The 26,138-nt window shown below is 44.1% G+C and overlaps 1 protein-coding gene across 3 annotated transcripts in view; it reads left to right on the forward strand.

Moving 5' to 3' along the window:
• Positions 1-26,138, forward strand: part of iqce (IQ motif containing E) — a 64,714-nt gene that overhangs the window by 19,386 nt on the left and 19,190 nt on the right. For all 3 annotated transcript variants that reach the window (XM_059653956.1, XM_059653955.1, XM_059653957.1), the window contains exons 10-19: positions 10,227-10,299; positions 11,740-11,789; positions 12,523-12,686; positions 13,975-14,030; positions 14,144-14,358; positions 15,010-15,108; positions 17,016-17,112; positions 18,798-18,953; positions 20,807-20,830; positions 22,607-22,675. In XM_059653956.1, the coding sequence (XP_059509939.1) occupies positions 10,227-10,299; positions 11,740-11,789; positions 12,523-12,686; positions 13,975-14,030; positions 14,144-14,358; positions 15,010-15,108; positions 17,016-17,112; positions 18,798-18,953; positions 20,807-20,830; positions 22,607-22,675 (1,003 nt within the window). The remainder of the gene's footprint in view (positions 1-10,226; positions 10,300-11,739; positions 11,790-12,522; positions 12,687-13,974; positions 14,031-14,143; positions 14,359-15,009; positions 15,109-17,015; positions 17,113-18,797; positions 18,954-20,806; positions 20,831-22,606; positions 22,676-26,138) is intronic.

The following is a 26,138-nucleotide window of genomic DNA, read 5'->3' on the forward strand; positions in this document are numbered from 1 at the left end:
CATATTTGAAATGAAATAATCTGGTTTCCTCAAATGCAGTCTAAATTTTGGATTATTTCATTTTCCCTCTTAACCTCCTGAGCTGCTATGGCCATTTAAGGTGCCCCATCTCTGTTCTGAGTAACAAAATAGAAAACACTGGATTAAACATCGTACAGATTGGGACTACAAAATGCATCAGATAATGCATTAACTCATTGCACCATTGGAGGGAGCAATTGTATAATTGTATTGCATTAAAGCTTTGAATACCTGTATGTTAATGTTCTCTGAAAATTGGCATACTGCTACTTCTTTTCTACCAATTGGAAAATCTTACATTCTGTATTGGCTACGTGTGTTATGTTAAGTCTTCCTACTTCAATTCACACTCAAATTGATCACTTTTGTCAATTATCCAAATCCTCTATTCGCATAAAAGAGCAAGAATTAAGGTACCACAAAGTCATTCATTTAAATTGTTCAAGTAATACTCTTGTAATGTATTTAAACTTTTAACAGAGGTGTTGAAGTCTTGAAGGGCTTTGTTAGAGTCAGCCAAGGAAAACTATGCAGTGACAGATGGATCAGTAACAGGAAGAGACAGATTTAATATGGTTAGCCAAAGAACGAAAGGGTAGAACTAGAGAAAATGTTTTTTAATACATCTAGTTGTTGTGATTTGGACTACATTGCCTAAAAGGCTGGTCAAAGTGGATTTAATAGTAACATTCAAAAGAGAATTGGAATAATATTTGAAGGGAACAAAATACAGAATGAATGACATCCTGCTTTGCTTTCATGTGTTGCAAATATGTTGAGGCACAGAGTTGCAGTCCTTGGTCTGCCCATCCATTCAAGTGAGACACATTTCATGCAAACTTTGCATTGTCTCCTCATGAATTTTTCATCATGCAGCCCATTCGGGCTTAGGATGCAAGCTGGCTCATTGCACAAGCAGAGATTTGACAGTGTGTCAAACTAGCACATGTCCAGTTAGCCACCTATTTTTAAAGGGAAACTGCACTGAATGAAAGGACCATATAGCTCACACTCTGTGTTGTAATTGGAGAGAAGGCAAATAGAACACCAGGACCGGAAGAGGATTCCACGGTTCATGGAAGCAGAACTAGTTACCTTAGTCAAGAAGGTGAGCAGAGAGTCTGGTTCCAAAGGCCATGTGCAGTGCTGAAAATAATTGACCTCATATGGAAGGGATGGTCAGTGAGTGCGTCAGTACAAGGTATCTCCAACCCATAGCACCACTAACTTCTCATGCTGTTTAGTACACCACGGTGCTATCCCTCACCCATGTGAGCCTTTAACAGTGGAACTCGTTCTAATGTTGAAATATTCAATCTGAATTCCATATACTTTACAATTACACTGGCCTCAAGCCTGGTCCTTTCTGCTTCCATACACTGACAACTATTTTGCTGTGGCAGGCACAAGACCCTACCACATCACTGCACAAATGGAGACATTCTGGCTTCTGTTACTGATCAAGGCAACAGAAAAGAACAAAGCCAAAAAGGCAGAGACATGTGTGTTCTACTTCTGAACCCTCCACAGCAAATGATGCTGTGCATCATGAGGCCTACTGCGACAGAATCCATAGCATCCAGCATCTCTGAAAGTATTCAGGATGACTGTCTTTCTCAACTCCTTCCTCCTGATAGATGACAAGGTACAAGCTGCAAATGGTGCAATCATGATGTCTTCTTTACACCCCTCTTCCCTTCTGATTAGACAAACTCTGCCATCTGACCAACTCCAGGATGAAGCAAGAAAGCTACAGCTGACATCCAGGGAAGCAACACTGTCACTTAATATGACACGCACAGGTGTCACCTTGGATATTGGCATCATGTGTACCTTGGTGGTTTGTATAGTGTCTGGATATGCACTTGGTGAATTATTGGGTATTGAGATGAGGGAGATAATAGCTCTGGCTAGCAAAGATCCAGAAAGGACCTTGAACCAAGGACAGGAGGATGCTGAAAAGAATGCATACTGAGATGTTCAAAGTATTGCCATGCCTACCAGACAGCTGTCTGCCAGCATCTGAAGAATCAAGCTGCTTTGTGGCACAGGCATAACACAGAGCTTATAGCCCATCCTTTTCACTAAGAAAATTGTGACCAACTCTTGACAACACTCATGGACTTAGTGGCATTGCAGTGTCTGGTAGCCATTGTCTCAGCTTCGAGGACACTGCAGGACAGGTGGTTGCCACCTGAAGTCTCAATGCAGCAGTGGAAGATCAGAAAGCAGTTTTGAAATCCATGCTTACTGCCATGCAGTTTGAAACTATCGCCACCATAGCTGTAGATCTCACTGCTCAAAGGAGCTGCAGGCTTTTAGAACAATTTAGCAATCTATGCTCCAGTAAATTGCTAGGATTGCTGAGGTGTCACTGACAGACAGTGGTATGGATCGTGAACTTGCTAACTGCTCACAAGGTGATAACATTCACGTCCCTACAACTGACGCTCAGAAAGTGCTTTGGCAGTTGTGTGTCAATTAGCCAGTCAAGACTGCTGCTGCCCAAGCAGGGGTAATGAAGTCTGAAACTGGTTCCTAAAGGCCAAGAGCCACTCCAAAACCATTTGCAGTCCCCTCCTTTGAAAATCCACAAGCCATACTACTGGTACATTCTGCATAGGATTACTGTAAAAGGATAGACAATCTAACAAACAGGCAATAAAGGAATGCACAGGGAAAAATACTTAAGTTTTGTTTACAGATCTTCTTATGTTGTTGGACAAAGATATTAGTGGAAAGTATTTTGTTAATAACTTTTATTGACCGAGAAAACACTGGTAGGTTGTCTCAGAATGAATGCAATGCTGAGGAATGTTGGATTTATGCTGGCAATAGGAAGTTATCCTTTAAGAACTGGAGTCTGCACAGATGTCCTTGCACAGCCTGTCCAAAGCAAAGAGGTCCTAGTTGCATCCTAAGCAGTCCAGGCTTGGGAAGCATTCCTTCAGCCTGTTGATGGTCTGTTCCAGAATGTTTGAGGTGGTTTCATGGCTGTTGTCACACATATATTGTCCTCATGTCATCTGGTAATAGACAGGAGCCATGAATCATCGATACAGAGAGTAGCTTTGTTCACTAAGGTACACCATCTGGTGTAAACAAAGATATAAATGGCAAATTGCCTCAGTACTCTGACATTATGGCTACTTCCAAGATAGCATATATTCACTGACACGATATATTGTTTGTGACTGCACTCCAAATGCACATTTATAGAATGGTAACCCTAGCAGTTTGCCTACTTCTTCAACCGGGAGCCTAACCCTCCCTCCACTGACCCCTTCACCCTCTTCCAACACAAGTCCTCCTCCTGAACACCACCCCCAGGCCTCCTACCTTCCCTCGACCTCTTCATCTCTAACTGCCGTCGAAACATTAACCGCCTCAACCTCTCCACCCCTCTCACTCACTCCAACCTCTCCCCCGCAGAACGGGCAGCCCTCCGCTCCCTCCGCTCCAACCCCAACCTCACCATCAAACCCGCAGACAAGGGTGGCGCAGTGGTAGTATGGCGCACTGACCTCTACATCGCCGAGGCCAAACGCCAACTCCCCGACACCACCTCCTACCGCTCCCTCGATCATGACCCCACACCCGAGCACCAAACCATCATCTCCAACACCATTCATGACCTCATCACCTCAGGGGACCTCCCACCCACAGCCTCCAACCTCATTGTTCCCCAACCCCGCACAGCCCGTTTCTATCTCCTTCCCAAAATCCACAAACCTGCCTGCCCTGGTCGACCCATCGTCTCAGCCTGCTCCTGCCCCACCGAACTCATCTCCACCTATCTGGACTCCATTTTCTCCCCTTTGGTCCAGGAACTCCCTACCTACGTCCATGACACCACCCTCGCCCTCCACCTCCTCCAAGACTTCCAATTCCCTGGCCCCCAACACCTCATTTTCACCATGGACGCCCAGTCCCTACACACCTGTATTCAGCATGCAGATGGCCTTAAGGCCCTCCGCTTCTTCCTGTCCCACAAGCCCGACCAGTCCCCCTCCACCGACACCCTCATCCGCCTAGCCGAACTCGTCCTCACCCTCAACAACTTCTCTTTCGATTCCTCCCACTTCCTACAGACTAAGAGGGTGGCCATGGGCACCCGCATGGGCCCCAGCTATGCCTGCCTCTTTGTAGGTTACGTGGAACAGTCCCTCTTCCGCACCTACACAGGCCCCAAACCCCACCTCTTCCTCTGTTACATTGATGACGGTATCGGCGCCGCCTCTTGCTCCCCAGAGGAGCTCGAACAGTTCATCCACTTCACCAACACCTTCCACCCCAACCTTCAGTTCACCTGGGCCATCTCCAGCACATCCCTCACCTTCCTGGACCTCTCAGTCTCCAACTCAGGCAACCAGCTTGTAACTGATGTCCATTTCAAGCCCACCGACTCCCCCAGCTACCTAGAATACACCTCTTCCCACCCACCCTCCTGCAAAAATTCCATCCCCTATTCCCAATTCCTCCGCCTCCGCCGCATCTGCTCCCACGATGAGGCATTCCACTCCCGCACATCCCAGATGTCCAAGTTCTTCAAGGACCACAACTTTCCCCCCACAGTGGTCGAGAACGCCCTTGACCGCGTCTCCCACATTTCCCGCAACACATCCCTCACACCCTGCCCCCGCCACAACCGCCCAAAGAGGATCCCGCTCGTTCTCACACACCACCCCACCAACCTCCGGATACAACGCATCATCCTCCAACACTCCCGCCATATACTATCCGACCCCACCATCCAAGACATTTTTCCATCCCCACCCCTGTCTGCTTTCCGGAGAGACCACTCTCTCCGTGACTCCCTTGTTCGCTCCACACTGCCCTCGAACCCCACCACACCCGGCACCTTCCCCTGCAACCGCAGGAAATGCTACACTTGCCCCCACACCTCCTCCCTCACCCCTATCCCAAGCCCCAAGATGACTTTCCACATTAAGCAGAGGTTCACCTGCACATCTGCCAATGTGGTATACTGCATCCACTGTACCCGGTGTGGCATCCTCTACATTGGGGAAACCAAGCGGAGGCTTGGGGACCTCTTTGCAGAACACCTCCGCTCGGTTCACAATAAACAACTGCACCTCCCAGTCGCAAACCATTTCCACTCCTCCTCCCATTCTTTAGATGACATATCCATCATGGGCCTCCTGCAGTGCCACAATGATGCCACCCGAAGGTTGCAGGAACAGCAACTCATATTCCGCTTGGGAACGCTGCAGCCCAATGGTATCAATGTGGACTTCACCAGCTTCAAAATCTCCCCTTCCCCCACCGCATCCCAAAACCAGCCCAGTTCGTCCCCTCCCCCCACTGCACCACACAACCAGCCCAGCTCTTCCCCTCCACCCACTGCATCCCAAAACCAGTCCAGCCTGTCTCTGCCTCCCTAACCTGTTCTTCCTCTCACCCATCCCTTCCTCCCACCCCAAGCTGCACCTCCATCTCCTACCTACTAACCTCATCCCACCTCCTTGACCTGTCCGTCTTCGCTGGACTGACCTATCCCCTCCCTACCTCCCCACCTATACTCTCCTCTCCACCTATCTTCTTTTCTCTCCATCTTCGGTCCGCCTCCCCCTCTCTCCCTATTTATTCCAGAACCCTCACCCCATCCCCCTCTCTGATGAAGGGTCTAGGCCCGAAACGTCAGCTTTTGTGCTCCTGAGATGCTGCTGGGACTGCTGTGTTCATCCAGCCTCACATTTCATTATCTCAGTTTATGTATCTTTCCCTGTTGCAGGGTTACAGCAGAGCCACCTCCTGCAGTCAATGGTGCCCTGCACCAGCATGAATTCTACTACCTTGGCAACACCATGCATCCGCTCCCTGCTTGACACTATCTCTTCTGGCAAAAGTGGCCTTCATATTCTCGAGGTTGCTACAATTTGACAGCCCACAGTGAGATGTTTGCTATGTTGCTTGCTTCCACCTGTAAAAATCTGAGCGCTTTTCTGCAGGAACCCTCACATTGCCCCTCTTCAAGGCATTTCCCTTCTCTGCGGCCTCTGGTCTAGTTCTCTGTCATTTTTCAGACTCAGGGACACAGTAAAACTAGCCCCATACCTGATGGAAGTTAGTTCTCTAGCCTCATTGAATTTGTGCAGCAACACACGATACAAGTTCCAAAAGCAAATGGCTGCCACTAACTTTGACACAGCAGAAACGAGTCAAAAGCAGATCACCAGCAACTGGATACCTCGCTTTTTAAGTAACTCTAATTGTGGGGATCCTTGAAGCTGCTGAAAGTATGTTCAGCTGAGGAGAGTCATCAATGCAGGTGTTCAATGGATATGCACAGACCAAGTCTGTGAAACAGTCCAATCTTTCCTCACCCTGCTGACACATGTATGGGAGCTCCCTGTTGCTCATGGGGTACCACTTATGATACATATCATGACTCACTGAGTTGGAAGCTGGAAATCAAACCGTATTATTTCAAATATCACCACAAAAATAAAAAACATCAAAATGTACAATGTATCCAGTTTACCTATCTGATAGGCTCAGATTATCAAAACACACAGACCAGGTTTCTGCAGTTAAAAAGAGCTACTATTTATTATGAAGAAATAAATTCTAACCTCAGGTAACAACTGTGAATTTTTGACAGATCATTCTACTACTTAGGTTACCACCAATCTATTATTACTATTCCTACTAATCCCCTCCGAAATACCTCCTTCTCCAAACCCATTCAGACTGACACAGAGGGCAGAATCTCATATAGTTCTGAGCAACTTGATTTAGCAAGATTTGTGGCAGAATCGGATGTGTCATCCAGCAAAAGCAATCTTGAAATTGGGAGTATCTTGCTCCATCTTTTATGCTTTTTCCTCGAGATGTGGCAAGTTTCTCACTAGGTTGCAACAAGTTGCAATTATGGTGGACTGTAGCTTTTAAAATGCTCTTTTAATGGGACAACTTGCCTTATTAATATTCAACTTCCCATCTTATCAAACGTATCAAACCAATTAGATGTTGATAAATCTCAACAGAGAAATTTGCGGGTGCCTAGCGACTTCATCTTATCATTTGCTCCAAAGGACCGCCGTAAGTTGACATCAGTTACCAACATCTCAGGACATGCTTCACAGGCATTGACCACACCCACACACCTCATGTCTACGAAGTTATCATCCAACATATGCCAACCTCCAAGAACCCTTATGACAAAACTCCAGTCCAGTCACAGTGCACTTCTGTACTTCAGTGCTGCACCTCATTCTGCGCCAGCAGGTGTCATTGTAATCCCACTGCAAGGACATTATGTGGTCAGGGAAACACATGCAGTTTACAGATTGGAGCAGGTTGCATCCAATGATTTTTCACTCACTGTAATAATGCTTACTCACTCTGAGCCTTCCTGGATGTTCCAACCATCCCTGCATTGCATTGCCTATCCATGCCTTCGTGCATTTTGCCTCCTCAGCCAGAGTTACCAGGCTAATATTACTTCTGGACTTGCTTTGCTGTTTAGCGCAGACACAAAGGCAGGAATCTTGTTATGGTTGTCAGCAGTCCTCAGTCTAGGGGGTCAGCCTTCACTCAGGAAGTCCTGGCACAGCAAATCAAGAGTATCCTCTGATACCAGTCCAGGGTCTTGGACACTCTCAGTCAGCTGCTCAGGATAGAGTCAGAATACCCTCCATATAAGGCTTGAGGAGCCAAATATTAAAAAGCCCACCACCTGTCTTGACTCTTTCTGTTCTAATGTGGGTGAGTTTTCTCCTGCAATGAGACAGAAGTAGATGTTAAAGCAAATGAAAGTGGGTGACATAGCTGTTAATAAAATGTGAGGCTGGATGAACACAGCAGGCCCAGCAGCATCTCAGGAGCACAAAAGCTGACGTTTCGGGACTAGACCCTTCATCAGAGACATTTGGGGAAAGTATCCTGAACAATTATGCAGCACAGATGATATGCAGGGTTAATTGTGATAGGGGTTGGGGTGTATGACAACAAGTGAGAGAAAATGAAGGCAGTAGTGAGAATGGTAGAGCATATGAGCTTGGGTGCCTGAGATAGCTTAAGTGTTAGGTATTAGAGAGAGATGGTGACACTTATGCTGGCCAAGTGGAGAAAGTCAGTGCCCTTCTTAAATGGCTGAGACCGCACTGACCCAGGTGCCAGCCCTGGAGCAGGCTGGCGTGGTCGGATGTCATGGCCTTCACTGCTGGTCGGGGGGGAAGAAAAAAATCCCGTGTCTCCATCACCTTATCCAACAGGACGTCGAGATCCCTGCCAGCAAAGCGGGCTAACAATTTCTCCCTTCTGGTCATACCCAGGGAAAATGGCAGAAGCTCTGCAAAGCAGCATTGGAGTGACAGTGTTTTTTTCTGGGTGCACAATGGGCTTTTAAAGATGGCATGGGTGCAAGGGAGGCTGGTCTTTTGGCAGATATCTGGTGAATGGCAAGTTGCTCTGGGAGCAAGGCATGGTGAGATAGGGTTAGAATTGGATGTGAGTGCTGCTGAGAGGTAGGGTAGCGAATAAATTAAGTGAGTTTGGTAAGATAGTGTGAGAAAATCACCAGGCCCAGTGGCAGAAACTTCAAGAGACTCAATGCAAATCACATTTAGCCAAAAATCACAAGATTCAGTCATTTATTTCAAATCAAACTAATTCTAGATTTTGATCAGAGATAATGGGAACTACAGATGCTGGAGAATCCAAGATAACAAAGTGTGAAGCTGGATGAACACAGCAGGCCAAGCAGCATCTCAGGAGCACAAAAAGCTGACGTTTCGGGCCTAGACCCTTCATCAGAGAGCCAGATTTTGATCTGCTGAACCAAGGTCATCTCTAACTGTTGCACAAATGTTATCTTTGATTAACAGTGTTATCTCCCACCAAATTTACCTTGCTTCCTATTTTTCTTTTATGTCAAATACCCCTCAGTTTTCAGGACTTAATCCTTGTCATCCTGAAGCCATGACTTTGTAATAGCTACCAGCTCCTTTTTAATAAATTAAATGTACACAATCAATTTGTTTATTTTGTAATGAATGTTGTGTGCATACAGATATACAGTCTTCAGTTTTGTCTTTTTGTTATCTTTGTAATATTTAGTTTTGATTGTGTACTCCTAGATTTTTCTAATTGCCCCATTCCTGCCAAGCTCTGACCATCATTTCCTATTTTACTATTTGCCTTTCTTACCATGTCTCAACTCTTTGATACACCACATCTTTCCACATTTAATTCCTTGCCCACACTATTTAGTTCATGAGAACATCAGGTGTAGACCATCCCACCAATACAGACCCCACTTTCACCAGTGGCCCACAAACTGGAACCCTCTTCTCCCACACCAGTCTTTGGGCTATATATATTCATGTCTCTAATTTTATATACCCAGTACCAATTTGCACACAGTTTTCATAATAGTTCAGAGTGTATAACGGGTTCTGCTTTTCAATTCAGAGCCTATCTCCTCATATTCTCAATGAAGAATCTCTTTCCAGTTCTTCCTGGGCACTGACATGGACTATAGATGCTCCCTGCCGCAAATTCTTTTCCAAACCTAAGCAGACGTCCCATCCCAGGCAGTGAACACAGCTATCAGAGCTTTTGTTCTTTGCTGTAGAAAACAGCGTCAATGCCCCTCAATGTACTACCTACTACTTCCTCAACATTCCATAATGCTCCCCCCACTTAAGTGGTTTCCTATACTGTAGAGCCATGGTCAGTTTGCACATCCAACCTGAAACCCTGCTGTTATGGAAACAGGCTGAGAAAACACCAAGCGTATTAAACATTTGCAGAGGCTGACAATTCTGCACTCCTATTGTTTGGATCCTTTTCAGTGCTTCACTCCTGTCCCTGATGACTGATCAAATCGGAAGGCCTGATTCTAAGTGGTGTGACTGCCTCTGGGGACAAAGAATCCAGATAACAGTCCCCTGCCTACTACATCACAATATCTGTGGTTCAACCTTCAGCACATAAACGCTGAACTGAAGCTGCTCGAACACTGATGTGTTTGCCCTGGATCACACTGGGATGCAAGAACCCCCATATGCTGTATCCTTAACACAGCATCTGAACTGCCATCCTTAATGTGTTTTAATTACTAATTATATATAACTTGTGACAACACAAGTACTATTCATCTCTAACTCATTGCCTGACATACTGCTGTCAATGTTCACTCTAAATTTAATTCATCAGCTTGTCATTCCAATTTTCAGCAAACTCCAAAATGACATGAAGACCACTAATGTTGAAGAGATGAAGATTGTCACTGAGACTTACTATGAAGAGGTAGGTTTACAGAAGAGGCACAGTTAATAACACACCAGAAGTCTTTTGAACTGCCCATTTACCCATGCAGTTCTTTGCAGCTGTACTTTGTGATACTCTCCTCGTTAACTTCGTTTATGTTTTAATGAATAGATAGAAACAACATTTTACAGAGCTGGAGCCATAAACAAATGGCTATCATGAAAACAGCACTGATATCCATTTCTCAAGGAATAAAATTGAAAAGCAGGAAAGCTATTTAAGGAACTGGTATGCGGTTAGTGAGAGATATTCTCTCTAATTTCTTTCAGAATGCACGGTGTCTCTAAATTTTAAAATATGTTCTAATCAACCTGTTCAGAGATGTTATTGTACTCCACTGGAGGAGGTGGGACTCCCAACAATTATTCACAGGCACACACAAGAAGCACCTTAAAGGAGCTGACTTGTCTGCAGACAGCTTGGCATGTTTCAGTTGCTGTGCTGCTGAGAGGGTACTATGTTTGTGAGCTAAGAGTTGGGGGTGAACAGGCAACTCAACTCTGAGTATGGAAAATAATCATTTATATAAGTTGATATGTCTCCATATGTCCACTATGCAAACATGTATGTATACAATATATACAAATTCACACAATATATATGAACACATACAAACAGATTTTTGTGTTTCAACACAACAATATTGAGTTCAATAATTTTAGAGCCTAAATTCTTCCAAGTCCTCATCCACACAAATCAGGCCTTGTTAACACAGCCTGCCATTATACACTACCTATTGTTAGTCACTAGCAGTCCTAATTTACAACTAATCACCCTCCTAGCTAGATCGTTATCAACTCCTTTGTCTATCCAACTGCTCTTCTCTCTCTCCAGGTTCTATCCTATCATTTACTCCCTACCCATCCCTCTCCCTATTTTCTGCATATTAACCAATGCTTTCCCAGCTACCGTCAGTTCTGAGAAAGGATCACCGGACCCAAAACGTTAACTCTGATTTTTTTTCTTTACAGACGCTACCAGACCTGCTGAGCTTTTCCAGCAATTTGTTCCTGATTTACAGCATCCACAGTTCATTTGGTTTTTATTTGGTACAAATGTGCTTGAATGGTCATGCATGCATGTACGTACATGTGTACACACAATGCACACACTGATATACAAACATCCTCATTCACAAACTACTAAGCACACACACACACACACACTCTACGTCAGTGGAAGACACGGACGCCAGGACCGGGGCTGAGCATTCTCCTACACAATCCCAAAGCCACAAATATAGTTCAGCTGAACTCAGAGAAAAAGCACTTTTTAGAGGTTGCAGCTCACTTATGTTCACATCACACGCTATATTCACACACAGCATTGAAGGGATTTCCTTAAAGGGACTCCTAACCATGCAAGAAGACTTTTATACTTTAATACTTATTTTTCATGCACATTTTTCTTTTATTTTAGATTCAGAGACTCCGACTTCTGTTGACTGATAATGAGGTTGCAGACAAGAAGTAAGCAGAAACCAAAATATTTGATTTGCTCACTGAGGAATCAATGCCAGATCAAAGGGTGAAGGTAGCATGTCAGTGATCTCGACTGATCAGTGTGTGTGAAGCTGACACATCTCATTGATGTGAAGCCATTCTTCAATCTATTTCCCCAGGTAACAATGGGGAGACATCATCAAGGGATGCATTCCAACTGGGAAAAGGCTGGGCCTTGATGCCATCCACAGTTGAATGTCTTTCTGGTGCTCAAAACCTAAGAGGATGTAGGAAGAGCTCCCGAATGTAAAGTATTTCTGAAACAGGTTTTTAGAAAAATAGCAATACAGCTTTCTCAAAGGCATTTAGTTAGTGCCTTGTTTTGTCCCTTGAGAATTCTCAGTGTTTCACATTCATTAAATTAAGCTTCAACGGGAAGAAACTGTTCTTATGGAGGCAAACACAAGACCTCCTTTATGCACAGCACACGTAGGCAAATGACCATTTAATATATTTTTTATGATGCTTATTGAGGAAGGAATATTGGTGAAATTCACTGGAAAAACTGCATGGTCCTGTTCAAATAAAACTCTGAAATCATTTATATCCATCTTTGTCTGGCAATCATGGAATAACTACCTGTGAGAATAGGCTACTATTCCCACAGCAAGAGGAAGGTGGAAACAAAAAAGAGTCACAATTGCATGTGTAACACTTTGTTTGCAGCTAGTAATTACTTCTGTTTCTTTCTATTTTGTAGGTCGATACCAGAGAGCAGAGAATCACAGAAACAACAGAAGGTGCTCAACTCGACCATTTTGAGATTGTCCAAAAGCCTTAAACACCTCCAGGAGGAGAATAAAGCCTTGAAGGGTGACCTGGACCAAGCATCCCACGGCTCTTTTGCAGTCAGCACAGCCCAAGGTAGACATTGCACAACATTTCGTTGCTACCCCCAGCCTTCTCTATATGAGCTGCCTAACCTCTGGTTCATTGCTTCTGCTAGTGTGATTGATGGCCTCTAAATTTGACAGGTGAGTTACAGTGAGCTTCCTTTCTTCACTGTGCTGCCCATATTGACTTAGCTATGCTGCACACTGTTGTGTGCCAGATGTTGCACTTGTAAAACAGGAATAGGCCCTCAAGCCTGTTTTGCCATTCAGTCAGATTATAATTCCATCTCCCCATTTTGGTTCCAAATCTGAAACTGCCCCAAATCAACAAAAAACCATCAATTTCTATTTGAATATTGACCTCCAGCCTTAACAACATTTGATGTAGATTTTCAATTACCCTTTGTTGGAATTAATGTTTCTACAAATCATACTTGAATGGCCTAGTTATAATTTTGTATATAGTTCCCCTTATTCTATATGTACCACAGGAGAAAACAGAAACCTTTCATAAAATTTACAGCACAGAAACAGGTCATTCTGCACAACACAACATCAGTGCTAATGCTCTACAAGAACCCCATCCTACCCTATGTTTTTTTCATCCCATCAGTACATTTCCTCTACTTCTTTCTTCCTTGTGTAGTTATGTCGATACCCTTAATTGCATCTCTACAAGTTGCATCAACCAGACTTCATGTTACAGAGAATCACATTCTAACCACTCTTTCACTAAAGAATCTGCAAAAGTTTCTAATTAGATTTATCAGTCACTATCCTGTATTAAGACCCCTAATTCAGTCTCCTCTCTACATAGAACTTCCTTCTTACATCAACCCTACCAACTGCTTCAAAGTGTGAAAGAGCCCTTTCATGTCATGCTTCAGCCTTCTCTTTTCTGAAGGAAATAGTCCCAGGTGTTACAGGGATGATTCTAGAACTGAGAGTCTATAACTATCAGGAAAGACTGAACAATCTGGGACTCTTTTCTTCAGAAAATAGATTTTGAGGGATGACTAATCATCCTCATAATTTGACCCTTTTAGGTATAGTACAAGAGCTCGGTACAGCTGTAATTATTATATATTGTACTGTATCAAATTGCAATGTACAACAATATGTTTTTTGATGTTTCTTTGTGGAGATGAGACCAGGATAAGATTAGCCAAGATCATGTTAAATAGCAGAGCATGCTTGAAGGGCTGAATTCCTTATTCCTGCTCCTAATTTCTATGTTTGTCTGCTCTTTAGTCCTGTAACTTTTATTATTGATGTACATCATAAAGTATTTTGCTCTCTTTGTATGTTTTCCCTTTTAGGTTACAGTGAGTGGAGCAAACAAAGACTGGTGAGAAGGCTTCTGGAGCTGGAGAAGGTAAGAGTAGCATGGCTAAGGATTCAGGGAATTTAAGTGGGTTTAAAGGATCAATATGTTACTAGTGGGAGAACTATCTGCCAGTCACACTGCTACTTCCTTGAATTTCTCAGAAAGCTGATGATCAGGAGTTAGCCAGCTCGCAATCCAGGACAAGTCATGCAGCCCTTGAACAGAAGCACCCACAGGCTGGACTTGCCCTGGATCAGATGCAGCAACAAGAGAAGCAGCAGCTCAACGAACAACAGGAGCATGGCCGCCTCCGTGAACTAGTGAAAAAGCTGAAGGGAGATCGCAGTCATCTGCAGAAAGAGCTAGCCGCCAGGAAGTGAGTATTGTGGAGAAAGGGAGCCTGGAGCCCACACCACAGACCTGAGAACAATATCTAGGTGTGACAATCCCAGTGTAGTACTTATGAGCGCTGCACTGTCAGAGGTGCCATTTTGTCAGGAGACATTAAATCAAAATTCCATTCACCCTAACAGCTGCAGTAGATGTAAAAGATCCCATGGTTCCCAAAGAAAAGGGAAATTCTCCACATGTCCTGGCTGTAACATTCAAGAAAGTCAGTGAAGGATAGAAATAAACCCACTCCACTTTCTAAGTGTCTGTTTATATCTGCTCATGAAAACCTTTTTAATGGTCTTCACCTGCATATAATTAACATAATTGGTAAACAGTGAAAACTGGGCAATAGTTTCCTTCAACCGTTACCTATAGAAAACATCTAGTCAGCATGATGTTTATGTGAATTTGCTGCGGGCCTTTTGTCTGCTATGTTTCCTTTATTACTACACTCCAGAAAGTAACTCATTGGCTGCAAACCAATTTGAGGTAACCTGCGGCCATGATATGTGTTTTAGAAGTGAAAGTTTTGTCTAAATATAATGCAAGTGGTGAATTTATCCAAGATGAATAGGGGTACATTAGAAAGCATTTATGCATTCTACTGATTCTCAGTCATGTGTTTGCTCCGTAGTGCTGAAATGAAACAACTAATTCAGGAAAAGTCAGAGATGGAAAAGGAGCTGCACAGACTCAGGAAACCTCAAGCTGACAAGCCCTCAGAAGAATACAGGTTAGTGCACTCTTTCTAACAGCGCAAGAGGATCTTCTATTTTAGGATTGTTTTAATTCATTCATGGGAGATGTGAGTGCTGCTTGCTATGCCTGCATTTGTTGCTCATCCATTGTTGCCCAAATGGTCCAGAGGAACATAGAGAGTTAGCGAGTTTTGAGAAGATTTGTAGCTCAGGTTGAGGTTCTGGATTTGAGTTTGCTCGCTGAGCTGGAAGGTTCGTTTTTAGACGTTTCGTCACCGTACTAGGTAACAAAATCAGTGAGCCTCCGACGAAGCGCTGGTGTTATGTCCCGCTTTCTATTTATCTGGTTAGGTTTCCGGTGATGGAAACCTAACCAGATAAATAGAAAGCGGGACATAACACCAGCGCTTCGTCGGAGGCTCACTGATGATGTTACCTAGTACGGTGACGAAATGTCTAAAAACGAACCTTCCAGCTCAGCGAGCAAACTCACATCCAGAACATTAAGAATCATGCACATTGGTGTGGAGTCAGATGTAGACCAGGTAACAACGTTAAATTTTCTTCTCTAAAAACACTAATGAGCCTGATTAGTCTTTACAACAATCGGCAGTGATCTCATGTTTACTATCTGACCTAGTGAGATTTGAATACATATCTCCAGAACATCAGACTGGAGTTCTGGATTATTAGTCCATGACATTATCATGACATCAATGTTTCCAATTAATGAATTCCTAATAATTAAGTCTGTTCAACCAGAAGCAACTGTTGGGAACACAGAAATTGTTCAGCGAAAAATCCGCTTAGCATGCCACTATCCTAGGAGTCTCATGATACAAAATAATGGAATCTGTAGAATTATATAGCATATTAGGAGGCTGTTCAGCTTATCACAGCAGTGTCGTCTCCTATTTGCCTTCGTAACGTGAGTTTCCCCATAACATAAGTTATTTACAAATTCCTTTGAAAATTATGAATAAATCTAGTTTCACTACCTCTTTATGCATTCCAGACTATCATAACTGTAAAAATATTCTTTTCATCTGTCCACTGGTATTGGTTGTAGATTAATGATTGCAGCCAATCTCTGTGAATTAGTCTACAGCGGACCAAGATGCAAGGTGAGAAAAACTCCAATGGTGGAGAGCTTTGAGAACCATTGATCCAAAGTGACTGGTTTCTCGCTAGCATGTGACACATTTATATGTCATATCTCCAAATTATTCATTCCATATCCCAAAACATTATTTTCTGAAAGAAATTGTTGAACGAGTCAATACCAACTGTTTCTACCATCATATATTCCGAACAATCTCACTTATTCACCAAGATGCTTAATCCATTTTTGAAGTCCACTTAAACCAATTTAAATCATTGTCCAAGAGATAATGGGAACTGCAGATGCTGGAGAATCCACGATAATAAAGTGTGAAGCTGGATGAACACAGCAGGCCATGCAGCATCTCAGGAGCACAAAAGCTGACGTTTCGGGCCTTGACCCTTCATCAAGGGTCTCGGCCCGAAAAGTCAGCTTTTGTGTTCCTGAGATGCTGCTTGGCCTGCTGTGTTCATCCAGCTTCACACTTTATTGTCTTAAATCATTGTCCAATTCCTATTTCCTAATCAATGCCAAACCAGAAAGATGATCTACGTAAGCATGGTTAGCGAAATTCAGTTGACACAGGGGCCAAAGCCAGCTCACTCCATAAATATGACAGAACAAAACCAAACAGCAAGACCCCAAACACCTGGATGTTGCAGTTTTATAAAAATATCATGAAATATTTTCATCTGAGGGACGATTGTTGACAAGTAAAAGGAATGAACTTAATTGTAATCCAGAGATACAGTAGGCCTGAGATTTTAATCACTCATTGAATGTTAGATTTTAATCTCCAATTGTGAAGGGGGTGAAAATTTGATCTATCATGTGCTGCAGGAGAGAAATTCATTCCCTGAGAGAAAAAATAACACAACTGGAAGCAGAGCTGGAAGACCATCGGAGAATGAAACTGCACTCCAATGATATTGATGAGGTAAATTGGAAATGAGGTTAGCAACTAGGTCAAGTGGCAGTGAGAGCGTGACAGCAGTCTGAAAGGAACATTGTATTTATAATTGTTGTTTTCATGACTACAGGATGTTCCAAAGTGCCTTGCAACCAATGAAGTAGTTTTGAAGTATGTGAAGTTGTTAAGACAGAAATAATTAGATATTCAGTTGGAAACCTGTAGAATTAAAACTAAAGTTAGATTTAAAGCTGTTACAGATGGATCCTTTATAATCTCTTCCTGGCAGCCTCTCTTTGCTGGCATGTATATTTGGTAGACTGAAGTGGACAAAATTCTCAAAACATTTTCAATATACAGTGAAGTATAATCAGTGTTACATGGTAGGAAACATAGCAGTTAGAAGATGCCTACTGTGTAGCACAACTCTGAGCATGTGTTGTTATAAATCTCAGCGTCATTACTTGCATTGCACAAGAAAGGAGGGGAGAGATTGAGAAAAGGACAGCTATGAAAAAGTTTCTCAGGCTAATGTCCTAGGCCCAACCACCTTCAGCTGCTTCATCAACAAATTTCCCTCCACCGTAAGGTCAGAAGTGGGGATGTTCACTTACGATTGCACGATGTTCAGCACCAATTGTAACTCCTCAGATACTGAAGCAGTCCATGTATAAATATAGCAAGACCCAGACAATATACAGCTTTGGGCTGACAAGTGGCAAATAACATTTATGTCACACAAGCACCAGAAATGACCATCTCTAACAAGAGGAAATCTAACATCACCCCTTGATATTCAATGGCGTCACCATCATTGAATCTATGCTATCAACATCTGAGGTTACCATTGACCTGTTGATGAACTAGACTAGCCATATAAACAAAGTTACTATAAGAGAAAGTCATGCCTAGGAATTTACAGCAAATAATTTACCTCCTCACTGCCCAAAGCCTGTTCACCATCTACAAGACACAAGTCAATGTGTGACGGAATACTTCCCACTTACTTGAATGAGCGCATCTCCACCAACGCGCAGTAGGTTTGACCCATCCAGGAAAATGCAGCCTGCTTGATTGGCACCACAACCACAAACATTCAATATTCAGTAATAGCAGTGTGCACCATCTACCCAGATGAACCGCAAAATATCATCAAGGCTCCTTAGCCAGCATCTTCCAAACCTATGACCACTGCCATCTAGAAGGACAAGAGTAGCAGCTACATGGGAGTACTACCACCTGAAAATCCCATCACTAGATCACTCACATCCTGACCTGAAAGTATATCATCATTCTTTCGGTGTCACTGGGTCCAAACTCTGGAACTCCCTGCCAAATGACATTGTGGATCTACGTACAAAAAATGAACTAAAGCAGTTCAAGAGATAATAGCATCTTCAGAAGAGCAACCAGGGATGGGCCATAAATGCTGGCCTACCCAGCAACGTCCACATCTGATGAATGAATAAAGAAAATGATAGGCTGGATATGTAACTGTTTGCACAGCAACCTGCCTTCATAAAGGTGATGTAGCACCTTCTCAAGCTTTTAGATAGATCTAATGTCAGATTTTTCTCCTGTGGAGGAGTCGTCTTGCAAGACATAAACACTGATATGTGCACCACCAAACATGACACTGGACTTTATATGTCAATGCTGTTGCAAAAATAGCTCTCATGGTTTTGGACATTAACAATGTCACTCTCTTACAGATACACAGCTCAAGCAATCAACCCATTCAAGGTTTGGCCAGGAATCACCGGTCCACACAGACCATTTCTGTTAGTTGCACTCAGCAGAAACAGAAATATGACAGAGAACAAGCAGCAAAAACAATCCAGAAGCAATGGCGCAGATTTCAAAATCAGGTATGGAATAATCACAGACAAAGGTTGTGGTGAGGGTATAGTTAAATTGAAGGTTTTAATTCAATCCAATCAAAACCACAATCTATACTTGTATAGTGTGGTTGATGTAGTGAACAATTATTTGACAGGACTGTTAACAAGATTTGACACAGTGCCACAAAAGGAGATATTTGGAAAAGTGATCAAAAGCACAGTCCAGGAAGTAGGTGTTAAGAATGTCTTAATGGAAGAATGCAGCAGAGAAACAGAGAGAGTTAGTGAGGGAGCTCTCAATTATAGGTCTTTAGTAGCTAAATAAGTGACTGCTAATAGAGAAGCAATAAATTTTGCAATCCTCAAGAATCCAGAATTGGAGGATTGCAGATACTCAGAAGATTGTAGATTGTGAGGAGAATATAAAGCTATTGGGGATGATAGAGGCAGTGGAGTAGGGGGTAAGGTCATGAGAGTTTTGAAAATGGGATGAGGATTTTAAATCTGATGCCTTTGCTGAATAGGGAGCCAGTGTAGGTTAATAAGCATATATGTGATCAGACAACAGGTTTGATGTGAGTTAAGATAAGGTGCAGTACAATGTCATTATTTGAACATACTTTGGTTACAATTCCATATAGTTAGTTTCCATGTTGCCATTGTGAGCCCAACATGAAGCTGGGAAACACCTACTAATAGGTACTTGATTAGTTTGCAACTTCACAGTCACAATCTGCACATTTTTAACATCATAACACATCCCTAAGGAGGAGAATGACTGATGTAAACTTGATGGCTGAAGGAAAATGTTCTGAGGCTTTAGTTGTTGATCAGTTAAAATCGCTAAAATATTTGGGTAAGAGTATTAAGGGGTGTATAACACGGTGTGTAAATAAAGGAGGTAAGATCAATCAGGTTCAGTTGTATAGCAGAACAAGCTCAAGGGGCTGATAGCCGCCTCCTGTTCCTGTGTTTCTTGTTTGACAATGATACCAAAAACAAAAATTTTCAGGAAGACAATTCTAAAATGTTTGGGAACATGTTCAATCTATTTGCAAAAACAATTGTACAATGAATGTTTCTTTGCTTGAGTAAAAGAAAAGCTCAAATGGTTTGCCATGTATCTCAGAAACATTTCAAATCACTTCATGTATAATGAGTTACTCAGAAGTGCAGTTACCATTCAGTTGAAAATGAATGTACCAACTATTTTAGGCATAGCAGGTCCGATAAACAGCAATGAGATATAAAGATACGGAATGTGGAGGTACAACTACCCATGAACGAAAAGAATGATGGAACAGGCACAGGGATCTGAACTATGAGATGAATGAACACAATCTCTGTTATTCTTTAGATATGTTATTTAAAGTATCCCTGAACCACCTGAACAAGCACAATGGGCTTCATTACAGGATATCATGCCCTATAGTGTCACCTTCAACAATGTAGCATTCTCTCAGCATTTCCATGTGAGCCCAGGTTGTGTTTTCAAATATCTGAAAAGAAGATTGAATGCATAACCTTTAGACTCGAGAGGTGAGAGTGCTACTTTTGATTGATAATGAAGCATTTGAATTGTGACAGGGCTTCTCTGGATATTCCCTATTAATATTAATGGCTGGTTCTATTATTTATAATGCTGGAGTATGTTGTGAGCGGAGTTAGTCTTGACAACTTTTGAGTATTCCTGCTTCAGTGATGGTTATCATTATAAGGGGTCTGGTGTACATCTTGACTGGTTTTTGTGACAGGGGAATTGTCTGTCATTTAGGATATAGAAAGTATTTTGGGGAATTTGCAGCTTCTAAGGTTTCATCCATTTCATATAATCATAAGTTTGAATGATATCCTCTTTTTGTCCCTTTTCTCCTGTATAGAAGGAAGATTCAGATCTGGAGGAGGTATGTTTGAGCCCATGTGAAGTACAGAATAATAATTTAATGTCATTAAATTAGTAATTAAGTACAGTAGTAAGATAGGGAGACTTCAATTTTGTCAAAACCCTTCAATTCTCTTTGATCTGCTGCCATTTTACCTGAAACTGACAGACGTCAGGTGATTCCAGATCCCTCACATTACTATGAATTCAATGTCAGTGTCACATCAGATATCATGATGGAGGCTCAATGAGTGGCACCACTGAGCAGTGGAATGTAAGCCTGACCCTGTATCCAACAGAGCATCTAATCTAAACCTTGTTTCAACGTAGAGGCACCAAATGGAACCCACATGGAGAGAAGGTCTCAAGTCATTGTCCTTCAACCCTTAGTAATTGCTTCAATCAGGAATATTTGTACTCTTAGTCACAGATGGTGGTAATTTTAGAGAATTCAAGAAAACTATGTAAAGTGATGATTCAAAAATCTAAAAAGGATATTTAGTTTTGTAAAGGACTCTCCTCAAATAAAGAAAGCAGAAAGTAACTAGTCTAGAGAGAGTTGTTATTCGCAGGTAACTTGGATGAAATCACATGATGTTTTAAATAAAGAAATCTTTGTATAGTCCAAGTACTATACAAACAACTGACATCAGATCTACTTTAAAGTGAGAAAGGTGAGCTTGTTTGCCCTCAAGCCTTGTTGAACTTCTTTTGCACCTTCAAGGAGCAGTTGACTTATACCTCCTATTAAAAATATGTATATCTTCTCAAAAACCATGTGTTAAATGCACAGGAGTGTCAATCTAATCAAACAAGGGGACATAAACACAGATTACAGAACAGTGGAAGATAATGGAATTAAGATGTGGATCATGAGTTAAATGCACAGAAGTGCCAATTTAATCAACACTCTCTCCATGACACCCTTGTCTGCTCCACACTCCCCTCCAACCCCACCACACCCGGCACTTTCCCCGGAAGTGCTACACTTGCCCCCATACCTCCTCCCCCAACCCCATCCCAGGCCCCAAGAAGACTTTTCACATCAAGCAGATTTTCACCGTACATCTGCCAATGTAGTATACTGCATCTGCTGCACCCGTTGTGGCCTCCTCTACATCGGGGAAACCAAGCAGATGCTTGGGGACCGCTTTGCCGAACACCTATGCTCGGTTCACAATAAACAACTCTCAGTCAGGAACCATTTCAACTCCCTCTCCCATTCTTTAGATAACATGTCCATCCTGGGCCTTCTGCAGTGCCACAATGATGCCACCTGAAGGTTGCAGGAACAGCAACTCATATTCCGCTTGGGAACCTTGCCGCCCAATGGTATCAATGTGGATTTCACAAGCTTCAAAATCTCCCTTCCCCCCATTGCATCCCAAAACCAGCTCAGCTCGTCCCCGCCTCCCTAACCTGTTCTTGCTCTCACCTATCCCCTCCTTCCACCTCCCACCTCAAGCCGCACCCCCATTTCCTACCTACTAACCTCATCCCACCCCTTGACCTGTCCGTCCTCCCCGGACTGACCTATCCCCTCCCTATCTCCCCACCTACACTCACCTCTACTGGCTCCATCCCCACCCCTTTAACTTGTCTGTCTCCTCTCCACCTATCTTCTCCTCTACGATCTTCGATCCGCCTCCCCCTCCCTATTTATTTCAGAACCCTCTCCCCCTCCCCCTTTCCCTTTCTGATGAAGAGTCTAGGCCCGAAATGTCAACTTTTGTGCTCATAAGATGCCTGGAATCAATCCTTTCTGAAATCAATGTTTTGCCCTTCTGATTTTACCTAGGCAATTACTATGATTCAAGCATCAGCACGGGGACATTTCGCACGGAAGAACCTTGAGAGCACATATTCTGTAAGTATAAAGAAAACGTCCATTGCCTCCCCTCAGCAGAACAAGGTAGTTACCAATATCTTCCAAGAATTTTGAGATCTTACGATCTTAATTATACCTAGTTATCTGAGGAGAATATTCCCACTGTCATGATTACAGACCTATTCATAAATATAAAATCTGAAGAAATTAACACTTTGTTCGCTAAGTACAGTGAAAAATGAGTTTAATCTCAATTCAGGGTGATCCAGTGCTCTCTGATGTGCAGCTGCTGTTATTACAGGCAAATGAATCTGCCAATGTGTGCACAACAATGTCCCATACACAGCAAGAATAACCAGATAAACTAGGTATTGATGGTACTTATCAGGAGAACGTCATTTTGGAATAAAGTGATATAATATTTTTGTCCACCTGCAGGTAGATTCTGCCCTTAAGACCTGAGTGGGATTGAACTCACTACCTTTTGCCTCTGAGGCAAAAGTGATATTAATGAAACAAAGCTTAGGTTTTCGTATTAGGTTCTATGCTGTTTTGGACCAAAATGGATAAATCTCCCTCCCACTACTGCATGCCAAAATCAGCCCAGCTCGTCCCCCGCCTCCCTTAGCTTTTCTTCCTCTCACCTATCCCCTCCGCCTACCTCAGGCCGCACTCCCATTTCCAACCTACTAACCTCATCCCTCTCCCTTGACCTGTCTGTCCTCCTTGGACTGACCTATTCCCTCCCTACCTCCCCACCTACACTCACCTCTACTGGCTCCATCCCCACCTCTTTAACTTGCCTGTCTCCTCTCCACCTATCCTCTCCTCTCCTCTATCCATCTTCAATCCGCCCCCACCCTGTCTCTCCCTATTTATTTCAGAACCCTCTTCCCCCTCCCCCTTTCCCTTTCTGATGAAGGGTCTAGGCCCGAAACATCGGCTTCCCTGCTCCCATGATGCTGCTTGGCCTGTTGTGTTCATCCAGCTCCACACTTTGTATTCTCAGATTCTCCAGCATCTGCAGTTCCCATTATCTCTGACAAAATTTTAAGCTCACTGTGAAGCCTCTTCCAGGGATGCCTAACCTGAAAAAGTTACCCTCCTCCTTCCGGACAAATATCAGGGGATCTCTCTCCCACTGCAACCCTCTTGTAATCTCTTCGGCCTTGAAACTGCTCGACCATGTCCACATCACCTCCCTCAGCACCTGTCTACGGAACCAGATCACCCCCAATGGACTACAGTCCACATTCAAGCCTTCCCAATTTGGCCCCAACCGTGACCATATCTACATCCAGAACATTGAGACCCTTCAGAAGCGTTTTTCCCTGCGTCTCCTGAAACACACACTCACAGCAATGCACTGGCATCTCCAGGCACTGCAATCCAGCCTACCCCAGCTCAGAGCCTCCGTCTCCCAGACCTGCAAAGGACCTCTCCTGTATTTTGTTCTTCGTAGGATCCACAACCTGAACTCACAATTGTACTCAGCCTTATTGGACACTAAAAACCATAAGTATAGCAAACTCACTGGTCCCTGCCACCTAAAACGGGATTCCTCCACTTCCCAAATCCCCAGCCTGACCCTGAATCTCCCCCACCGTGTACCCACCACCATTGGCCATGAGGCCACTATTGGAGAACCCACAGATGACATCACATCTGCCACTGCCAGGCATACCACTTGCAGGACAGCGAATGCTACCATTAGTGTCGCCACTGCCTCCACTTCCACATCCAACACCACAGACATTACCGTCACCGCTACTGCGGCCGCCTACCCCACTCCGCCCATCGCCGACAGCACTTTGCCCATTAGGGACGTGGACACAACTGCGTCCATCGCCAACATAACTCCGCCCACCGCTGATGCCAATGCAACTCCGCCCACTGCTGATGCAGACGCAACTCCACCCACCACTGACGCCGACGCAACTCCGCCCACCGCTGATGCCGACAGAACCCCGCCTACAGCTGACACTGGCGCAACTCTGCCCACCGCCGGCATAATTCCGCCCACCTCCGCCAACACAACCCCTCCCACAGCCAACGCTGATATCGCTCCATTCACAGCCTCCACAGCCACAGCTGCAGAGGAGACAGCCACACTGAGCCCTGCTGAATCTTCACCATCCCCCCCAGACCTCCCACTGACTGAGGACGAACGGTCAGTCCTCAGTAAGGGGGTCACCTTTGTCCCCCTCCATCCACACATCAATGAATACCAGTCACATTTGGACATCGAGCAATTTTTCCACTGCCTTTGCCTCCACGCTTACTTCTCTAACCATGAACCTAACCCTCCCTCCACTGGAACCTTCACCTGCCTCCAACACAAGTCCTCCTGCCCTCCCTCGAGCTCTTCATGTCCAGCTGCCATCAGGACATCAATTGCCTCAACCTCTCCACCCCTCTCACCCACACCAACCTCTCCCACGCAGAACGTACAACCCTCTGCTCCCTCCGCTCCAATCCCAACCTCACCATAAAACCCGCAGACAACGGGTCGCAGTTGTGGTATGGCGCACTGACCTCTACATCACTGAGGCCAGACATCAACTCTCCGACACCTCCTCCTACCGCTCTCTGGATCATGACCCCACCCCCGAGCACCAAACCATCATCTCCCAAACCATCCACAACCTCATCACCTCATGTGACCTCCCACCCACAGCCTCCAACCTCATTGTTTCCCAACACCACACCGCCTGCTTCTATGTCCTTCCCAAAATCCACAAACCCGCCTGCCCTGGACAACCCATTGTCTCCGCCTGCTCCTGCCCCACCAAACTCATCTCCAGCTATCTGGAATCCATTTTCTCCCCCTTGGTCCAGGAACTCCCTATCTACATCCGTGACACCACTTGCACCCTCCACCTCCTCCAGAACTTCCAATTCCCCGGTCCTCAACACCTATTTTCACCATGGACGTCCAGTCCCTGTACACCTGCATTCCTTATGTAGATGGCCTAAAGGCCTTCCAATTCTTCCTGTCCCACAGGCCTGACCAGTCCCCCCTCCACCAACACCGTCAGCCGCCTACCTGAACTCATTCTCACCCTCAACAACTTCTCTTTTGATTCCTCCCACTTCCTACAGACAAATGGGGTGGCCATGGGTACCCGCATGGGCCCAAGCTATGCCTGCCTCTTTGTAGGTTACAAGGAGCAATCCCTCTTCTGTATCTACACTGGCCCTAAATCCCACCTCGTCCTCTGTTACATCGATGACTGTATCTGCGCCGCCTCGTGCTCCCATGAGGAGCTCGAACAGTTCATCCACTTCACCATCACCTTCCACCCCAACCTCAAGTTCATCTGGACCATCTCCAATACATCCCTCACTTTCCTGGATCTCTCTGTCTCCGACTCAGGCAAACACCTAGAAACCGGTATCCATTTCAAGCCCACCGACTCCCACAGTTACCTAGAATACACCTCCTCCCACCCACCTGCCTGCAAAAATTCCATCCCCTATTCCCAATTCCTTCGCCTCCGCC

Source organism: Stegostoma tigrinum, chromosome 23, assembly GCF_030684315.1.
Source record: "Stegostoma tigrinum isolate sSteTig4 chromosome 23, sSteTig4.hap1, whole genome shotgun sequence".
In the NCBI taxonomy this organism is placed as follows: Eukaryota; Metazoa; Chordata; class Chondrichthyes; order Orectolobiformes; family Stegostomatidae; genus Stegostoma; species Stegostoma tigrinum.